This window comes from Salvelinus namaycush, chromosome 3, assembly GCF_016432855.1.
Source record: "Salvelinus namaycush isolate Seneca chromosome 3, SaNama_1.0, whole genome shotgun sequence".
Lineage (NCBI taxonomy): Eukaryota > Metazoa > Chordata > Actinopteri > Salmoniformes > Salmonidae > Salvelinus > Salvelinus namaycush.
In genome coordinates this window covers 54313536-54333849 of record NC_052309.1, presented here as the reverse complement: position 1 = coordinate 54333849, position 20314 = coordinate 54313536, and the positions used below count along the sequence as shown (strand labels likewise).

The window sequence follows — 20314 nt, the reverse complement described above, 5'->3', positions numbered from 1 at the left end:
CAAGAGCACAGGGAGTTAGACTCTCTCTCACGCCTACCTGTCACAGTGTCACTGGTCATTCACAAAGACAGAGAGAAGAGAAGACACACCACTTGTTGACAGAGTCAGACGAGGAAAGGCATCATTCGCACAGATGGAAGCTCAGAGCCCATCATTGGGCATTCACCACAGGGCAGTTAGGTCAGTCGGTAGCACTTCACAGTAACTCCACATAAAGAATTTATAAATGGGATTAGGTCATCATTTATTAATAATTCATAAGACGTTTAATACAATTTACTAATCATTAGTTAAGACTTTTTGCATCGTCTCAAGTGCGGGCTATTAATACTATAAATGTTTTAAGTGACCACTAATTTCTGTGTGCGTGCGCATCTTTGTTATCATTTATGCATTCGGCATAATGTAATACCTAGTTTGTATACATAGCTAAGTCTAAGAAGAAATTTGCAAGCCTGTCTTAATCACACAGCTGAATTTAAATCACGCACCCTTTAAGTTATGGGTTGACCGAGATTATAAACTGCGTGGTTTGAGCCCTGAATGCTGATTGGCTGAATGCCGTGGTGTATAACAAAACATTTATTTTTACTGTTCGAATTACGTTTGTAACCAGTTTATAATAGCAATAAGGCACCTCAGCGGTTTGTGGTATATGGCCAATATACCACGGTAAGTGCTGTGTCCAGGCACTCAGTTGTGGTGTGTATAAGAACAGCCCATACCACACCCCCTCGTGCCTTATTGCTTAATTAGACTGTCCTAAGGAGTGACTGCAATCCACACTGGTTTTTGTAGGAAATTCCCTGCCAAGAAATGCTTGTGTTCACAATATTTTCATAAACATCCTCTGTATTGTGTGCTTATTGTTTAACCATTGATATGTTCCAGGAGCCATTTTGAGACCTTAAGGAGCATCAGGTACTGCTGGAATGTCTACTAATGGCATGTCCATTTTTTTGTGAGAAATTACACTGTTCACTCAAAACATTTATAAAGTATAAATATCCCACACTTTAGAAGAGGCCACGCAAAAATACTTAACTAATTATTAGTAAATGGTTTAAAATAACCTATATTAAACATCTTATGAATGATTTTATGAATCATTATGCAATACGTTAAATGTGATTGATAAATGTGTGAATAACTAGGTTACTAAATTTACAAATGTGGGAGTAATTATTCATTTATGAACATGCTATTTACTTAGCCATTATAAATGCTTTTTTACTTGGAGTTATTATAAAGTACTACCTGAGAATCTGTATTCTCACACATTCTCTCTTAGGGATTACTGACACTCTTAGCGCAGGCCAGCCAGTTACCAATGCAATTTGGACTACTGATGGAGCAATCATTGGTTTTCATTAAATAATCAATTTTATGCGAGAAACCCATTTAAGTGCTAAACTAGAGGCTGAGGTGATCTTAGTGGAGATAATTGTCCCATGCGTTGAAAGCCAATAGGTACCTGCTCCCATTACCATACTTTGTTTAAACTTGTTGTCCAAGTTCAGTTGTTTAAATCACTGTGTTCATGACAATATGTTAGATACAGAATTAAATAATGCACTGTATATGAATACGCGAGCAGTATGCAGTATGCCTAATACACACGACATGCATGGATAGAAGTGCTGTATACATTCCATCCACAATCCCTCCCTCACTACCCCCAGTGTTTTCCCTAGCTGCTTACTGCGTTGCACGCTCCGGCGCGCTCCACCTTGCTGAGGCCTGACATGTCAGTCTTGAACACGTTCATCTTCTCCACCAGGGTAGTGAGGGCAGTCTCTGTCGCCTCACCCACCTTCTCATACACTCCTTTGGCCTAGGAGAGGGGAGAGGATTGGTTAGTCAAAAGCACGGAGACACTGTCCATGTTCGAATATCCTCATTTGCGTTCTAAATTATAGGCATTTCGGGTATGCGAAAATAGAGAATTGAGAATGCTTTAAATGCCAGGATAAACTAATTTGGGCTTTTCCATCTAGTAGAATTCGCTGCACCCTATTAAGGAGGAGAATCCCCTTTGAGACCCATGTGTGTCTGACAACAGCTGATAAAAATCACAAGGTGATGCGCCATACAAAAATGAATGAATGGCTGGACTCAACGCAATTGTGCATTAAATGACACATTCTCAGTATGGATGAGTCTAGTATGTTGATATTTGTTGCTTATTGCATTAGGTGTGACTACTCTGTGCGTTCTAAATAGTATACTGTATGTGGTACAATTAGTACAAAGTATGTAAGACATCTAGGCAAGACAGATTTCGGACACAGCCACTTGTCACATGTACCGAATACAACGTGTAGAACCTACAGTGAAATGCTTCAAGAAAGAGTTAATAAAAGATTTAGTAAATAAACGAAAGTCTAAAAAAATCTAATCAATCACAAAGTAACACAAGAAATGTACATAACAATAACGGTGCTATATACAGGGGGTAATGTATGGGAGTACAGGTTAATTGAGGTAATTTGTAAAGTGACTATGCATAGACAATAAACAGCGAGTAGCAGCAGTGTAAAAACAAAAAGGGGGGGTTCGTAAATAGTCCGGGCCGCCATTTGATTAGTTTAGTTGTTCAGCAGTCTTATTATGGCTTAAGGGTAGAAGCTGTTAAGGAGCTTTATGGTCCTATACTTGGCGCGCCGGTACCGCTTGCCATGCGGCAGCAGAGAGAAGTCTATGACTAGGGTGACTGGAGTCTGGCAATTTTTTGGGCCTTCCTCTGACACTCCTGGATGTCAGGAAGCTAGGCCCCAGTGATGTACTGGGCCGTACGCACTACTCTCTGTAGCGCCTTCTGGTCAGATGCTGAGCAGTTGCCATACCAGGCGGTAATGCAACCGGTCAGGATGCTCTCGATGGCGCAGCTGTAGAACGTTTTGAGAATATGGGGACCCATATCAAATCTTTTCAGTCTCCTGTGGGGGAAAAGGTGTTGTTTTGATGTGTTTGGACCATGATAGCTTGTTGGTGATGTGGACACTAAGGAACTTGAAGCTCTCGACCCGCTCCACTTCAGTCCCGTCGATGTTAATGGGGGCCTGTCCCTCCTTTTCCTATAGTCCACAATCATCTCCTTTGTCTTGCTCACATTGCTGTCCTGGCACCACACTGCCAGGTCTCTGACCTCCTCCCTATAGGCTGTCTCAACGTTGTCGGTGATCAGGCCTATCACTATTGTGTCGTCAGCAAACTTGGTGTTGGAGTCGTGCTTGGCCACGCAGTCGTGGGTGAACATGGAGTACAGGAGGGGACTAAGAACGCACCCCTGAGGGGCCAGTGTTGAGGATCAGCGTGGCAGATGTGTTGCTACCTACCCTCACCACCTGGGGGCAGCCCTTCAGGAAGTTCAGGATCCAGTTGCAGAGGGAGGTGTTTAGTCCCAGGGTCCTTAGTTTAGTGATGAGCTTTGTGGGTACTATGGTGTTGAACGCTCAGCTGTAGTCAATGAACAGCATTCTCACATAGGTGTTCCTTTTGTCCAGGTGGGAAAGGGCAGTGTGGAGTTTGATTGAGATTGCGTTATCTGTGGATCTGTTGGGGCGGTATGCGTATTGGAGTTGGTCTAGGGCTTCTGGCATGATGGTAGTTGATGTGAGCCATGACCAGCATTTCAAAGCACTTCATGGCTACCGACATGAGTGCTACGGGGCGGTAATCATTTAGGCTGATTACCTTCACTATCTTGGGCACAGGGACTATGGTGGTCTGTTTGAAACATGTAGGTATTAGAGACTCGGCCAGGGAGAAGTTGAAAATGTCAGTGAAGACACTTGCCAGTTGGTCCGCGCATGCTTTGAGTACACATCCTGGTAATCCGTCTGGCCCCGCGGCTTTGTGAATGTTGACCTGTGTAAAAGGTCTTGCTCACGTCGGCTAATAATACATGGCTTCTGGTTGGGAAATGTATGTATGGTCACTGTGGAGATGATGTCGTCGATGCACTTAGAGGAAGCTGGTGACTGAGGTGGTATACTCCTCAATGCCACTGGATGAATCTCGGAACATATTTCAGTCTGTGCTAGCAAAACAGTCCTGTAGCGTAGCATCCGCGTCATCTGACCACTTCTGCATTGAGCGACTCACTGGTACTTCCTGCTTTAGTTTTTGCTTGTAAGTAGGAATCAGGAGGATAGAATTATGGTCAGATTTGTCAAATGGAGGGTGAGGGAGAGCTTTGTATGCATCTCTAAGTGTGGAGTAAAGGTGGTCTAGAGTTTTTTTCCCTCTGGTTGCACATGTGACAATGTTGGTAGAAATTAGGTAAAACAGATTTAAGTTTGCCTGCATTAAAGTCCCCGGCCACTAGGAGCGCCGCTTCTGGATTAGCATTTTCTTGTTTGCTTATGGCCTTATACAGCTTGTTGAGTGCGGTCTTAGTCCCAGCATCCTTTTGTGGTGGTAAATAGAAGGCTATGAATAATATAGATGTGAACTCCTGGTAGATAGTGTGATCTACAGCTTATCATGAGGTATTCTACCTCAGGCGAGGAATACCTCGACACTTCTTTAATATTAGACATTGCGTACCAGCAGTTATTGACAAATAGACACACACCCCCACCCCTTGTCTTACCAGACGTAGCTGCTCTGTCCTGCTGAAAAACAGAGAAGCCAGCCCGCTCTATAGAATCCTTGTTGTTGTTCAGTCAAGGCTTGGTGAAACATAAGATAGTTTTTAATGTCACGTTGGAAGGATTTTCTTAATAAGCACCAGAGGTGTGGACTCGAGTCAGACTCGAGTCACAAACATGATGACTTGCAACTCGACTTTAACACCAATGACTCGTGCCTAGACTTTGACTTGAGCCTTATGACTCGACCTGACTTGATACCCTCCCCAAGCCCAAATATAAAAAATGATGCTATTTATATATTTTTTTAAGTGTGCAGCGCATCAACTCTTCATTTAACGGATTACAGTTTGAATCGGACAGCGGCCAATCAAGTTGTGCGTGGCAGTGCATAGGAACGTTGGCGGGTGAATTCAGATGGAGCCCTTGGAAAGATGATACCCACAATTATTATTTTCGGATATAAAGATGACGCTGTATCAACAAAAAACGGATTGCAACTTGCAAAACATGCAGGAAGAAAATTAGACGGAGGCGCAACAATTTCTAACTTTAATTGACATTTAAAGCTGCACAAAAAACGGTAAGACGTGGCTAATATAGCCGACAGCTATATATTTTATTACTTTACTAGTGTATCATGTAACACAGTCAGTCAGTGCGGGAATGTGATCATTGCACCCAAGATTGAGCTACAACTGGCTAGGCAGTTTGTAGCCTAAATCCTGCCTGATGTTACTGCTGTTCCTAAAACAAGGTTGTGTACACGCCTACATCGCCCGAATGCACCCCACAGTGATCCTCGATAGTTGATCACTATTGGGGGGGGGGGGGGGGGGTCTTCCATGGAAATATAACATTTATTTGGAAAGTAATAAATATATAGATGATTTGCGTAAATGTAATATACTAACTCTTACTCTTGTTCAAAATATGAAATGGTATTACATTTGGTGAAGAGCACATTATGACTTGTTTAGGACTCGAAGTTTCGGACTTGAGACTTGCCTGTCTTGACTTGGGACTTGAGTGCTAAGACTTGAGACTTACTTGTGACTTGTAAAACAATGACTTGGTCCCACCTCTGATAAGCACTGATGTGACGTCTAAAAGTCTGACTAACCAAGGTGGGTGTGCACGTCAATTAGTCAGTGCATTCTCTCAGTCATTTACATCAACCTTCTCTAGTTCTCATTAGATGACTTGAGTCATAGTGAGTGAGTGGTGTGGTTTCATAGCTGGCTGACCTGACAGGTAATGTCCTCTGTAGCTCAGTTGGTAGAGCAGGGCGCTTGCAATGTCAAGATAGTCGGTTTGATTCCCGGGACCAACCATATGTAAAATGTATGCAATAGCTTTTATTATTATACTGTATATTATTATGACGTGAGTAGGTGGAGCCCACCGTGTTTTAATAGGACACAGCACTGCCCACACTGTACCCGTCTGCCCCACTGAACACAACATGGTCAATAAACCCCCACTGCCCTCTACCGCCATCAGGGTCCACTAATCTCACACCACTCTGTCCACACAGCTGCTCTACCTTTATCGTCCCTTCCCTCCTCCCTCCCTTCCTTCCTTCCTTTCTCCATCCATTATCTCTAGTTGGGAAAGACACACTTTTACAAAATGGCATGCTAATTCAGTTCTACAACGAGTCTTTTTGGGAAACAATCACAATTTCTTCTGTGTTTGAATAGCTTGTAATTAAACTGCTGTGTCCTTGGCTTCATTTACACACAGCATGGTTACCATGACACCGTGGCGATGACAGCGGTGAGAAAAGCAATCAGAGAACTAGAGAAACAGAATCACACATGTGAGTAAAATTAGATCAGCTACTGTAGGAGGCTTGGATGTGTGTGTCTTCGTTATCATTCATGCATTCGGCATAATGTAATACCTCATTTGTATACATAACTAAGTCTATGAAGAAATTTGCAAGCCTGTCTTACTGGCACAAAACCTTTCTCTTAGAGTGGAGTCTGCTTTGCATAGCAACCACACACTCTTTTGTGTATCACGGAGGTTAGTCCAACTCAACATTAATGATGACATCAGTCAAACCTAGGAGAAGGCAGCAACAGATGTGCAGCCATGTCTACGGCTCAGTGTGTGTGTGTGTGTGTGTGTGTGTGTGTGTGTGCCACAGCAGCTCAGAGCGAAGGCTTTTTACCACTGAGGAAAACAGGGTGAAAGGACAGGAACAGAGAGGGTCAGGCTGCAGAAGAGTGCCTTAATGACTCACAAAAACACAGTGTGTGTCAGCACTGACCTCATTGTAGTCCAGTGAGGAGTCGTTGCACATGGAACACACAGTGGCCAGCTCCAGTAGTCCATCATAGTCTCCGCACTGGACCACCTTGTCCCCTTTCAACCTGGGAGAGAACGCACACATTTTTTTCCTATCCTTGTGGGACCAGACAATTGAAACCCATTCAAAATGATATTTTCCTTAACCTCTAACCATTAAACTAACCTTAAGCCCAAACCCCTAACTCTAAACCCTAAAATAGCCTTTTTCCTTGTGGGAACTGGCAGAAAAGTCACAAAATTATATATATATTTTTAACTGTCCTTCTGGTCCCCACAAGGATAGCACCCCCCCCAAAAAACACATTTGTTAGATACTAGCACACCTTAATTCACTCACATAACTAATAATGGAGTAAATGTACAATGTGATTTCTGTACACACAAGCTGTATCTAACCCATCCAGTTGTGTAACTGCCAGGTTGGCAGGACGTCCATTGGGTGGTGGAGCACTCTTGATACATATGGGAAACTGTTGAGCGTGAAAAACCCAGGAGAATTGCAGTTCTTGACACACTCAAACCGGTGTGCCTGGCACCTACTACCATACCCCGTTCAAAGCCATTTTTTGTCTTGCCCATTCATCCTCTGAATGTCACATACACAATCCATGTCTCAAGGATTAAAAATCCTTATTTAAACCATCTCCCCTTCATCTACACTGATTGAAGTGGATAGGGTGAACACATTTAAAACACCCAAATGTGGGACATGATGATTTTGCGGGACATTAACGGGGCAGTGTAGCCTACATTACTTATTTTTTTTGTTTTGGGGGGGGGGGGGGGGGCTATTGAATCTCATTATAGAATATGCATAAAATGCATCCTCCATTTGCAACATCTGCCTATGCCCACACATATTTTCTCAATAATATTTTCTATGTTTAATACCCTCAAATACCAAGTTAGGCATTCCTAATTTCAAAAAAGAGCCACCATCACTGTCAATCGTGATTTATAATTCTTTATCACGTTTTACCGGTGAAACGTCCAAACTAACTGCATCTACAAGCCTGCCATTTGATCTCAATCAGTTTCATAGGAATATGCATTTAGAGCTTGAATTACTGTTCCATGAACAAATTAGAACAGGTGGTGTTAAAACTATAGCCTAGCCTTCCTGTATTTTGTTTCAATCCAAGCACATTCTGCCTAGTGGCACGCAAGGTTGAGTTTTGGCCTCAGGGGGGAAAAAGTGTGACTTCAGTTAACCATCCTAAAATCTAATGAGAAATGAGGTGGTGTTTCCAATGTAACAGTGACATTACTATATGTGTTACTGTTATGTAGAATACTAATGAATCATTATGTGGTCTTCTAAGAAAATGATTCAGCTGCTTTGATCTAACTTCACTAAACAAGCACCATTGTGAGAAGTGGCTGAGCGACACTCCGGTGCACGCCAGCAGCACTACGCCCCTGCTCCCACTGCACCAAACGAGCTAATTGAAGCACACCTAGCCTATTCTTTTCCCTCGTGCAAAATTTGGTGATGCAGAAACGAGACCACGTGTGTCAGTTTTATGAAAATCTGGGAATATTTGACCAAGGAAACATTTTTTGGTTGGTCCAAAACAGTTACGAAAGGAGACTTAAAAACAGGATCGAGTGAAGTAGCAGCAAATATGTTGAATGAGCAACTAATGAGCATGGAGAGCCTCAAGTTTGACGAAATTACCTTAGTTCTTTCAGTCTAATACGGCTATTTATTTAGGCCTACTTCTGTAGCGCATCAGAAGCATGCTTTTTGTAAGTAGTTCGGACTAACTGTCCTCTCCAAGTTTAGCTGTAATTTAACCGGAAAGGATTATGAAATTGGCCTACCTCTCGTCTTGCATTGAGCAGAATATCACCAGTGCCACATCTTTATGATATACATCTTCTCATCAGTGCAACGTGACCCCAAGAGATAGACATTCCAACCTGACTCTTTTTCTAAATTAGTGGTGTTTGAATTTGTTGATCAAATACAGTACATGATTGTTTGGCTGCGGGACAAATGGCCAAAATGAGGGAGTGTCCACAATCAGAGACAGGTGGTCACCCTATTAACAGGTGACATCAATAAGGGATCATTGCATTCACCTGGTCAGTCTATGTCATGGAAAGAGCAGGTGTTCTTAATGTTTTGTACACTTAGTGTACGTCGGCAACGACAGTAATATAAATGACACCCATAACATAGAGCTCCTAGTCAGTTTGAGAATGGGTAACTAGCAATAGGCTGGTGCTAACGCTTTATCATGGACGAAATGTGCAAAGTTTTGAAGGTACCAAACTGTCCTGTTCAAGCAGTTGGTACACAATTCGGACACTCATCGGCACAGCATAAGACATGCAACCAGAGGTCTCTTCACAGTTCCCAGGGGAAGAACACAGTATTAAATAGAGCCATGACTAAATGTAACTATGCCACCCCAGGTAACTCAAGCTAGCAATAAAACCAGAAACAAAAACAAGATTAAATGTTTGTTTTTTTAAAAACACATTACGGCACAACGAGGACTGTGGAGACATTTTTATATATTTAGTATTTTAATTTGCACTGTATAATTTCTTGTATTTCGTAGGTGGGTGGCCTTGCACAGGCAGGAGCCATCTCTTGTTTATGAAGAGTGAGGCAGAAGCAGGAAATTATGTAGTACTGTAGTGTTTTGTATATTATGTTATGTTTTTTTGTTTCCTGTTTGGACCCCAGGAAGAGTGCAGCAGCTAATTGAGATCATAATAAATAGTGAGAAATACTACAACACACTTAATTTTCATCATGAGCCAAATCTATTGGTTTTCTACACAAAGTTTCAAAGGAAATGCTGTGATCTATTCAATAAACAAAATAGACCAGAAAAAATGGATAAGAGTGTGGCGGTATAGCAGGAACAGTGGCATCTAGTGGGAAGAACCTAGTACATTGACACTCCTTTATGGTAAATATTGCTAGCAACTTAAAATATTCTCTGAAAAGTGTGGGGGGGGGGGGGGGGGGGGGGGCATCACCAGATTCACAGGGAATACAATGCAATACATAGTATGGAGAAGCAATACTCCAAGCCACAGCTTCATACTACTTGTCAAACATTGAAAACGGATACTGTATACTGGTTGTTGGGGTGGGATTGGCATTGGGTGTGGAGGGTACATTGGTGGCTTTTGACAATTTTTCATGTCTTACTCATTGGTAGGAAGAAATTTGGTCAAAATCGGATGTTGGATACTATATTTATTGAATATAATCCTATAAATAAAATTTCAACAAAATAATGTTTTAGGAATGCCAATCTTACCTGTTTCAGATCAATCTGAAATAACATGGAACAACTTGTGTGTATGTGTGAATGTGAGTGTGTTTGTGTGTGCGTTGGGAGCAGCAGCAGTGGCTGGTTGGTTGCATGACTACATGGCACACAGCCCAGTAGAGGCAGCAACAGTTGCTAGTAGAGCAACAGCCCACACAACAACCCACACTGCATGGCACTGCACCGCATGGCATGCCAGCCTGAGATTTCATATCTCAGTAGAGAACAAGTTTCACACCCACAAACCAACCAGAACAGTGATTAGGACTTCATACACCTTTCTAAAACACAGTATCATCATGTTGAATTATATTGGATATAATCATGAGGTTTTAATCAACTTATGTAGAGAAATTATAACGAGTGAACTGTCTGAAGGGGAACATTTGGCATGGTAATACATCACGAGAGCATAGTAGTTAACCCGTTACACTCGTGGAAATTGGCCTATATGGATAGGGCCAAATTTAAAATGTTTGAACCAGAAGAACTATAAAAAGCATACGCATAACCATGGCAGCAATTGAAAGAGAACACTTTGGAGATTATGGGGAAATTATCAGACCAAAGGTGAGGAAACCAGTTCCCCTAACAAGACTGAATCCAAACATGACACTGTTGATTTTATATTTACTGTACATTTCGCAGCATTTGTCAATAATGAAATCGGGAAACACTCTGTACATTCAGTAACATAATAAGACTATTCATTGAAATGTTGGATTAGGTGACAATAAGAAAAAGCTATTACAAGGGTTTGAGTGAGAGGTCTAACTGGTGTCTCAGTGGCCACACACCTCTCCAAACTATGCACAGTTCCCAAGTCATTTCAATACACTTTCATGACTCAAGGAAAGAGCCGTCAACTATAAGGTGCTTTTATAAGCTCTCCTAGCTTTGCCATTGAGGAACATAAACAAGGACACTAGATTTTTGTTTGGAACACAGCCCTGAGTCCCCAGCGTCACACAATTACTGTTGTTGTTTACACAATCCAAAAACGTTCCATTATAAATCACAATCGTTGCCAGGTGGGCATCAATTGAAAGCTTATTCTATTGCCAACATGGCTAACTATGTTAGAAAATCCGTCCGTACAGTGTTAGGCTTTCAAAGACACTTCAGACAAACAATTGGAATTTTAGTGAATGGAGTCACGAGTGCATTCAAGTGCGTATTCCGCAGCTAATTTCCTTCACAATCCAACTAACATAAGCTCATTCTGTTCAGGGCGACCCAGGATATAACGCATATCATCTTTGTAACTGTGGATCAAACATGGCGATCATAAACGTTGATACTGTAAATTACACAATTTTTCAAATATGGAAACGTGAGGTACACATTTTGGACTTACGGGTATGTGGTTTGCTTGTAATGACATCAAAACTGCATTTATTATAACTCAGTCTCATCTTTCAGAACACAAACTTTTCTCGATTTACAGCATTTTCCCTCACTGAGACTTCAACAAATGTGCAAAAGAATCCCAATTAGTGGGAGGGATGGGGACATCTTGTCGCGTGAGCTGCGAAGTGGAGAACCTGAGCTCTGACATGTGTAGCATGTTACTGTACAACCACTGCGTTCCAATTTAGGTGCTTATCAATGACAAAGCTGCCATTTTCAAACCGTATACAGGATGACAGGGGCTGTGAGTGGAAAAGTGTTACCAATAAATACGTCAGCATTTCAAAACCATGACAGAGGTTGACATTGAAGTCGTTATTGTAAAAGAGAATGTGCTCTCAATAACTTATTACTTTCTGTATTTAACTTTGTAATGAAAAGCAGAAGGGATGAATACTGAAGAAGATCTGGTTCTGGGTAGAGGCCTTTGCAGGTAGTCATTTGGGGAATTAGACTAGAGTGGGCACTCCAGATAGCGAGAGAGGAGGTTGTCAATCAGGTTATACTGACATTACACAGGAAGGGAAGGACTGAAATCAAGCCTGGAACACTATGACTTTGGCCCAGCTACACCCCTCCTCATCTCTCGCCGTGTTTTTCTCTCCCCATCTCTCGCTCTAGTCAGAGCTATTTATCATCTATTCCTCTAGGATGTCTCCACAATGAGACTATTTTAGTAGTTGTCACATTCAGGTGTCCTTTCCTCTCTGTGCTATCTGTTCTACCGTGGAAAAAGTTCACATGCTTCAGGAAAACATCATTTGCATTCTCCCTAAACTTCCCCAGAGCCGTTAACCATTTGCGACAGAGGAAAACAGAGGAAACCTATGGGGGCTGGGGGTGGGAATGGGAGTTGGTATGGGGAAGGAAAGAGACTTCAAAGAAACACTTTACATCAAATGGAAAAAAGGTTAGGGGGCTTTTAACAGCAGGCCGGCCAGATGAAAGTGGTCGTTGTGGGACCAAGGCTTTTCCACTGCCGCCTGTAAAAGTAGGTGTTTGTCTGTCCGAGGCCAGGGAGGGTTAACAATGGCCAGCCTTAACTTTGCTCTGGGGCTCAGTGTTTTCACTCTGGACCACACAATTTACTGGGAAGTGTAGGAGACATACCTCATAGTGTGTGTGTGTTTGTTAGTTTGTGTATGCATGGGTGCGTGTGCGTGTTTCCCACTTTGATTCCACAGTCACCACGAGTTGTAACCGGAAATCACACTTACAGTAATTTGCACTCTGTACACTAATACAAAGAAAGGTAGGAGGGGACACTCACACTTGCCCTTCAGGGGCATAGGTTGAGCCAGTTATAGAGAACTCATGGACAGCACAGCTGGAATCCTCCACCTTGTCCACCACAAACATCTGGAGAGAGAGAAGAGTTGGGATAGATAAAGCAGGTTAATGTAAGCTAGGATATCATAAAAGAGTATATGGAAACGCTGTGCCAGGGTTTCCCCAGAGTTCTGTACAGGGCCATGGGAGAGGTGAAGGACGTTCCCGCCCCGGGCCGCTGACGCAGAGGGAAACACACTCACGCACGCTCCCACACAATTGTAGCACCACTCAACTAAGGGCTTTCCCACCAAATAATGTCACACAGCAGTTTTTTTTTCAGTCCTTTCTTTCCTTCTCTATTTTTCCAGCAGGCATTGGTTCCTGTGTTTCCTGACCTTGGGACCAAACTATACCCTTAAGCTACCAGTCTGTAATCCTGGCATACATAGCATACGATCACTAACCACACCGTTAGTGGAAGGCTAAGACCTAAAAACAGCGAGCGAGAAAGCAAGTTCAAGGTCAAACTTTGTTTCGATGTCTGTCCGTCCTTCCCTGTGATCAGACTACTGTGTTGCCCAGAGTTCTGCTTTGTCTGTGCTAATGTATTGATTTCCTGTGTAGAGAGCCCAGCCCAGAACAATTAGGGTTTGGCTATGCTGGCAGGTCTTTTAGGCTGGCAGCCCAGTGGTGAGGGTGGGGGTTCTACTGTAGCCTTGGATCTGCCCCTTCTCTCCTGTGTGTGTGTGTGTGTGTGTGTGTGTGTGTGTGTGTGTGTGTGTGTGTGTGTGTGTGTGTGTGTGTGTGTGTGTGTGTGTGTGTGTGTTACATGCATGCGAGCTGGCCCTCTCCTCTCTCTCTTGTTCTGGCTGCAGCGGTGATAACAGGTGGAATGGATCTGCTGTAGCTCATTTATGGGAGTGCATCGATTGGCTTGTCACAGGGGTCTGTTGTTCCATTCACACTGGCTGGGACCACTGAGGAGGTTACAAACATAGACACACAGCCTTTGACTTTCCCCACATCAATATTCTATCTCTGTAATCACAGACTTCCCATCTGGACCTGACACAACCATAGTAACCATGGAGAGAAGGGAGGAGATTGGCTAGGGCGGTCAGGTCGCAGACACACTAAGGAAAATACTCCCTGCTGTCCGGGCTTTACTCGACTTTAAAGTCAATTAAATCTGGACGATTAAAAATTAATGAAGCAGTTGTCCAAAAAAAAAAAAAAGAGCATTTTCCCTTCAGTACATCTGCTGCTACTGCTTCTAGAGGGTGTGTGTGTGTTCTGTTTATACCGAGAGTAGTTTACAAAACACGTGTGTGAAATCTACTCCAGTTGAGAAGGTCTTTAACATTACAGATCAGAGTCATGTCGGGAACTGCTCATTTAGACAATGGGAAGTCGTACTCAGACCATTTCAAATGAACAGTGACTAGCTAATAACACTGGTTATCTATCAATTTAAAAACACTGCAAACGATGTATCCATCTAGTCAGTCTAGGGTCTAACCTGACTATGATGGCTAGCTCTATGCGGCGCTGGATGCTCAGGTGACATACAGATCCTCTAGGATAGATCGAGCATCAAGAACAACAACCCTCCTCTGCCAACAGAATCTTTATCTACTGACAATCTACCTACCTTGGGCCTCCTCAGTCCTCATCAAACAGTAACAAACTGAATAATGTGAATGAGAAAAATGATTAGACTGATAAATAACCACTGTGGTTGCTGCCCCTGTGTGTCTGTGGCCCAGATCTTACACTGTTCTTTAGGAGATGAGATAGGAGATGGATTCTGGGGCTTAAATCTTTTATTTCACTGATCCTGGATATGTGAAAGGGGATACCTAGCCAGTTGCACAACTAAATGCATACCCACCCAAAATGTGTCTTCCACATTTAACCCAACCCCTCTGAATCTTATAGGTGCAGGGGGTCTTAAATCGAGGGGGTCTTAAATCTTAAATCGACGTCCACGCCATTGGTTCCCAGGGAGCAGTTGTTGTTGGGGTGTAACTGCCTTGCTCATTCGATCCAGCAACCTTTCGGTTACTGGCCCAACGCTCTTAACTGCTAGGCTACCTGCTGCCACTTATTGTGCGTAGTCCCTGACAAGCAAGCTGATAACATACAATACATGTCAAATCAAACTGTGTGTCATATGCGCCGAATACCACAAGTGTAGACCTCACCATGAAATGCTTACTTACAAGCCCTTAACCAACAGTGCAGTTCAAGAAGAGTTAAGAAAATAGTCAATGTGCTGGGGTACAGGTTACTGAGATAATGTTTTACCACATGGCCTATCAGGACTGCTATTAGTTTATTTGTAATAACTGCTATTTCAGTGTTTTGCGCATGTTGGTCACTGCATATTTCTCTCACTTTCAGAGATGTGGTTTCCATGGAAACAAGGCACTACACAACTCATATGAACCAATGGTGCCTGTCTGTAGAAGTTGAAACTCTCCTCAATACAATTTGACTTGCCCTGTATTGTGTGTATTGTGCTGTGTTGGCAGCAGTACCAAAGGGAGAGTGTCCCTGCTCTGTGTACTGGAAATGAAATGGTATGATGTCATAGAGGGTATTCACTCCTCTGTGTGTGACCTGCCCTGGGATATCCCCTTGGCTGGGAAAGCAGGATATGACAGGGCTACGGGACACAGACGTTCTTATCAGAACCATATGGCACAGCTAGACCCAGCTTAAGGTCACAGACACACGCTTGCACGCACACACGGAGACATGCACTGACGCAGGCAGGCAAGCAGGCAGGCAGACACACGTACGCACGCACACACACACGCAGGCAGTCATGCACACAGGCAGGCACGCATGCAGGCAAGCATGCATACAGGCAGGCAGGCAGGCACACACACGCAGGCAGACACACGCACGCAGGCAGACGCACGCACGCAGGCAGACGCACGCACGCAGGCAGACGCACACACACGCACAGGCAGACGCACACGCACGCAGGCAGGCAGACGCACAGGCAGACGCACGCGCAGGCAGGCAGACGCACAGGCAGGCAGGCAGGCAGACGCACGCAGGCAGGCAGGCAGGCAGGCAGACGCACGCGCAGGCAGGCAGGCAGGCGCACGCACGCGCAGGCAGGCAGGCAGACGCACGCACGCGCAGGCAGGCAGGCAGACGCACGCGCAGGCAGGCAGGCAGACGCACGCGCAGGCAGACGCACGCAGGCAGGCAGGCACACGCACGCAGGCAGACACACGCACGCAGGCAGGCAGACGCACACACACGCACAGGCAGACGCACGCAGGCAGGCAGACGCACAGGCAGACGCACGCGCAGACGCACGCGCAGGCAGGCAGACGCAGGCAGACGCACGCACGCGCAGGCAGGCAGGCAGACGCACGCGCAGGCAGGCGCACGCGCAGGCAGGCAGGCAGACGCACGCGCAGGCAGGCAGGCAGACGCACGCGCAGGCAGGTAGGCAGGCAGACGCACGCGCAGGTAGGCAGGCAGACGCACGCGCAGGCAGACGCACGCACGCGCAGGCAGGCAGGCAGACACACTGGCTGGCAGGCAGGCAGGCAGACACACTGGCTGGCAGGCAGGCACACACTGGCTGGCAGGCAGGCACACACTGGCTGGCAGGCAGGCACACACTGGCTGGCAGGCAGGCACACACTGGCTGGCAGGCAGGCACACACTGGCTGGCAGGCAGGCACACACGCACGCAGGCAGGCACGCAGGCAGGCACACACGCAGGCAGGCACACACGCAGGCAGGCACACACGCACGCAGGCACGCAGGCACACACACGCACGCACGCAGGCAGGCACACACACGCACGCACGCAGGCAGGCACACACGCAGGCAGGCAGGCACACACGCAGGCAGGCAGGCAGGCACACACACGCAGGCAGGCACACACACGCAGGCAGGCACACACACACGCAGGCAGGCACACACACACGCAGGCAGGCACACACACACGCAGGCAGGCACACACACGCAGGCAGGCAGACACACACACGCAGGCAGGCAGGCAGACACACACACGCAGGCAGGCACACGCAGGCAGGCACACGCAGGCAGGCAGGCAGGCACACACACGCAGGCAGGCAGGCAGGCACACACACGCAGGCAGGCAGGCACACACACACACGCAGGCAGGCACACACACACACACACACACGCAGGCAGGCACACACACACACACACGCAGGCAGGCACACACACACACACACACGCAGGCAGGCACACACACACACACACACACGCAGGCAGGCACACACACACACACACGCAGGCACACACACACACACACGCAGGCAGGCACACACACACACACACGCAGGCAGGCACACACACACACGCAGGCAGGCACACACACACACACACGCAGGCACGCACACACACACACGCAGGCAGGCACACACACACACGCACGCAGGCACACACACACGCAGGCAGGCACACACACACGCAGGCAGGCACACACACACGCAGGCAGGCACACACACACGCAGGCAGGCAGACACACACACGCAGGCAGGCAGACACACACACGCAGGCAGGCAGACACACACACGCAGGCAGGCAGGCAGGCACACACACGCAGGCAGGCAGGCACACACACGCAGGCAGGCAGGCACACACACACACGCAGGCAGGCACACACACACACGCAGGCAGGCACACACACACACGCAGGCAGGCACACACACACACACACGCAGGCAGGCACACACACACACACACGCAGGCAGGCACACACACACACACACACGCAGGCAGGCACACACACACACAGGCAGGCACACACACATCACACACAGGCAGGCACACACACACACGCAGGCAGGCACACACACACACACACGCAGGCAGGCACACACACACACGCAGGCAGGCACACACACACGCAGGCAGGCACACACACACACGCAGGCAGGCACACACACACGCAGGCAGGCACACACACACGCAGGCAGGCACACACACGCAGGCAGGCACACACACACACAGGCAGGCAGGCAACAAAACTGCACCACGGTGAAGACTGAGGAGGGAGAGCAGGTCTGTGTTTCCCTTAATCTTTCAGCTGCATTAAGCTAATATACCCTGGGCCCTGAGGGTAAATATTTACCAGAGAGAGCAGAGCAGTTGAGTCCCAAATGGCACCCTTTTCCCTTTATAGAGCACTACTTTTGACCAGAGATCATAGGTTTGGGAGTCGACCCAGGTCTCTTTCCAGCAGCCAGGTTCCTAGGTAGGCAAGGAGTGACCAGGGATAGCTGTTAGCTCAGCTCAGGGAGATTACCCAGTTCTGTTATACTTCCACAGGACAGTAGGGAACTCCCGCTCTTTCTCTCTCTCTCTGATGCTGCTGATGGTTGGAACAATGTATACACATCACTGACTGGGGCAAGCGGTCAGATTCTACTAGCCACGTCATCACAGAGAGGGTAAGGGAGGAGGGAGAGAGAGCAAGAGATACAGAGAGAAAGCAGCATCCTCTCAGCAGGAAACACACCAGTTGTGCAACCCTCTAGAGCTTCTTATACACGCAGATGCACTGCATGCAGAAACAAACACACAGGAAAGGCAGCAGAGCAGCACGGAAGAGATAGCTCAAACCTGAGAATATCATACAAATACAGTAAAAGAGCAGGGACAAACAAATATAAATGCAATCACACACGCAGAAAAGTTTGGGGTCACTTAGAAATGTCCTTGTTTTTGAAAGAAAAGCACATTTTGTTCCATTTTAAAATACCATAAAAATGATCAGAAATACAGTGTAGACATTGTTAATGTTGTAAATGACTATTGTAGCTTGAAACGGCCATTTTGAGCCTGTAATCGAACACACAAATGCTGATGCTTCAGATACTCAACTAGTCTAAAGAAGGCCAGTTTTATTGCTTCTTTAATCAGAACAGTTTTCAGCTGTGCTAACATAATTGCAAAAGTGTTTCCAATGATCAATTAGCCTTTTAAAATGCTAAACTTGGATTAAGCTAACACAACGTGCCATGGGAACACAGAAGTGATGGTTGCTGATAATGGGCCTCTGTGCGCCTATGTAGGTATTCCATAAAAATCTGCCGTTTCCAGCTACAATAGTCATTTACATTAACAATGACATTAACATTAACATTAACAATGTCTACACTGTATTTCTGATCAATTTGAAGTTATTTTAAAAATGGACAAAAAAAATGTGCTTTTCTTTCAAAAACAAGGACATTTCTATGTGACCCCAAACCTTTGAATGGTAGTGTATCCTGTTCCCTTCACACATACATCTCAGTCATCAAATTTGATATACACATACACATATATATATATATACACATACACACATATATATATATATATATATATATATATATATATATATATATATATATACACACACACATACACACACAATGCTCCCCCAGGTCTACACATAAAACACCAACGCCCACTGGTGACCTGGGTTGAGCTCTTAGTTTTCACATCAATAAGCGAATACAAATACATGGACTCCATGACAGACAGACAACATACACAGAGAGAGCGAGGGTAGAGCGAACGAGAGAGAGCCCAGGAAGCAACACGTCAAGTTCAGATACAACTAGACTGCAGTTAAAACAAATACCAGACTTTTTTTTAATAGACCATGTTCTGGATGGCCTGTATGTAAAAGCACTGCCTGGCACACTGGCTGTACAGTACTGTAACTGAACAAACAGTTTGGCAAACACCCTTTAAGGTAGCCTAGGCAGCCGCTAGTGGATGCTAGATCTCCACTATCGTTTAGTCTTAATGAGCTCAGCTGGTAATACACTTGTGTCCTCCGGTGACCTCTTCCAACATAAATCATCATCCATTCAGGCTGCAAAAGGCATCGGTTCCTTTTTAACTAGGTTTAATGGCGTGCCTCCAAAAAAACAAACGTAATATATGCTATGCATACAGTCTTAAAATACCACCATTTTGGAATTTTATGACAACTTCTGGATGTTGCAACCTGATTGGCTAAATGCAGTGTGCAACAGTGTTGTTTACCCCTGGCCTGAACGCGGGGCACAACATCAGGGAGTAGCATCTAGCATGGTGGTGGGAAATTGTGTTTTATTATGACAGTATGCATCTTGCATCCTGTGTTTTCTGCAGCGGCTAGTTAACCCTATTAGTCCCAAGACCCTAGCAAAAATCAGCTTTCCATGTATCTGACTTTCCTTTATCTGCATGTCCAGCCCTTATATTTAGCCTCACAATTAAGTATTTGACCATTTCCTTTTCAGGACAACCAGGGCTACAAGTAGAACACAAAACAATGACAAATAGTTGCATTCATGAATTATTGACAAATGGCAATAAAAATCAATTTTAAAAAATGGTCCACCAAAGCAAAAACCTGAAAAAAATTATTTTATATGAATG

The 20314-nt window shown here is 45.3% G+C and overlaps 1 protein-coding gene across 1 annotated transcript in view; it reads right to left on the bottom strand.

The window, feature by feature from the left end:
* Nucleotides 1-20314, bottom strand: part of LOC120032619 (sarcoplasmic/endoplasmic reticulum calcium ATPase 1-like) — an 80603-nt gene that overhangs the window by 13833 nt on the left and 46456 nt on the right. The window contains exons 11-13 of the mRNA XM_038978791.1: nucleotides 12891-12979; nucleotides 6874-6976; nucleotides 1703-1834 (exon numbers count right to left, since the gene is read on the bottom strand). Coding sequence (XP_038834719.1) covers nucleotides 1703-1834; nucleotides 6874-6976; nucleotides 12891-12979 — 324 coding nt within the window. The remainder of the gene's footprint in view (nucleotides 1-1702; nucleotides 1835-6873; nucleotides 6977-12890; nucleotides 12980-20314) is intronic.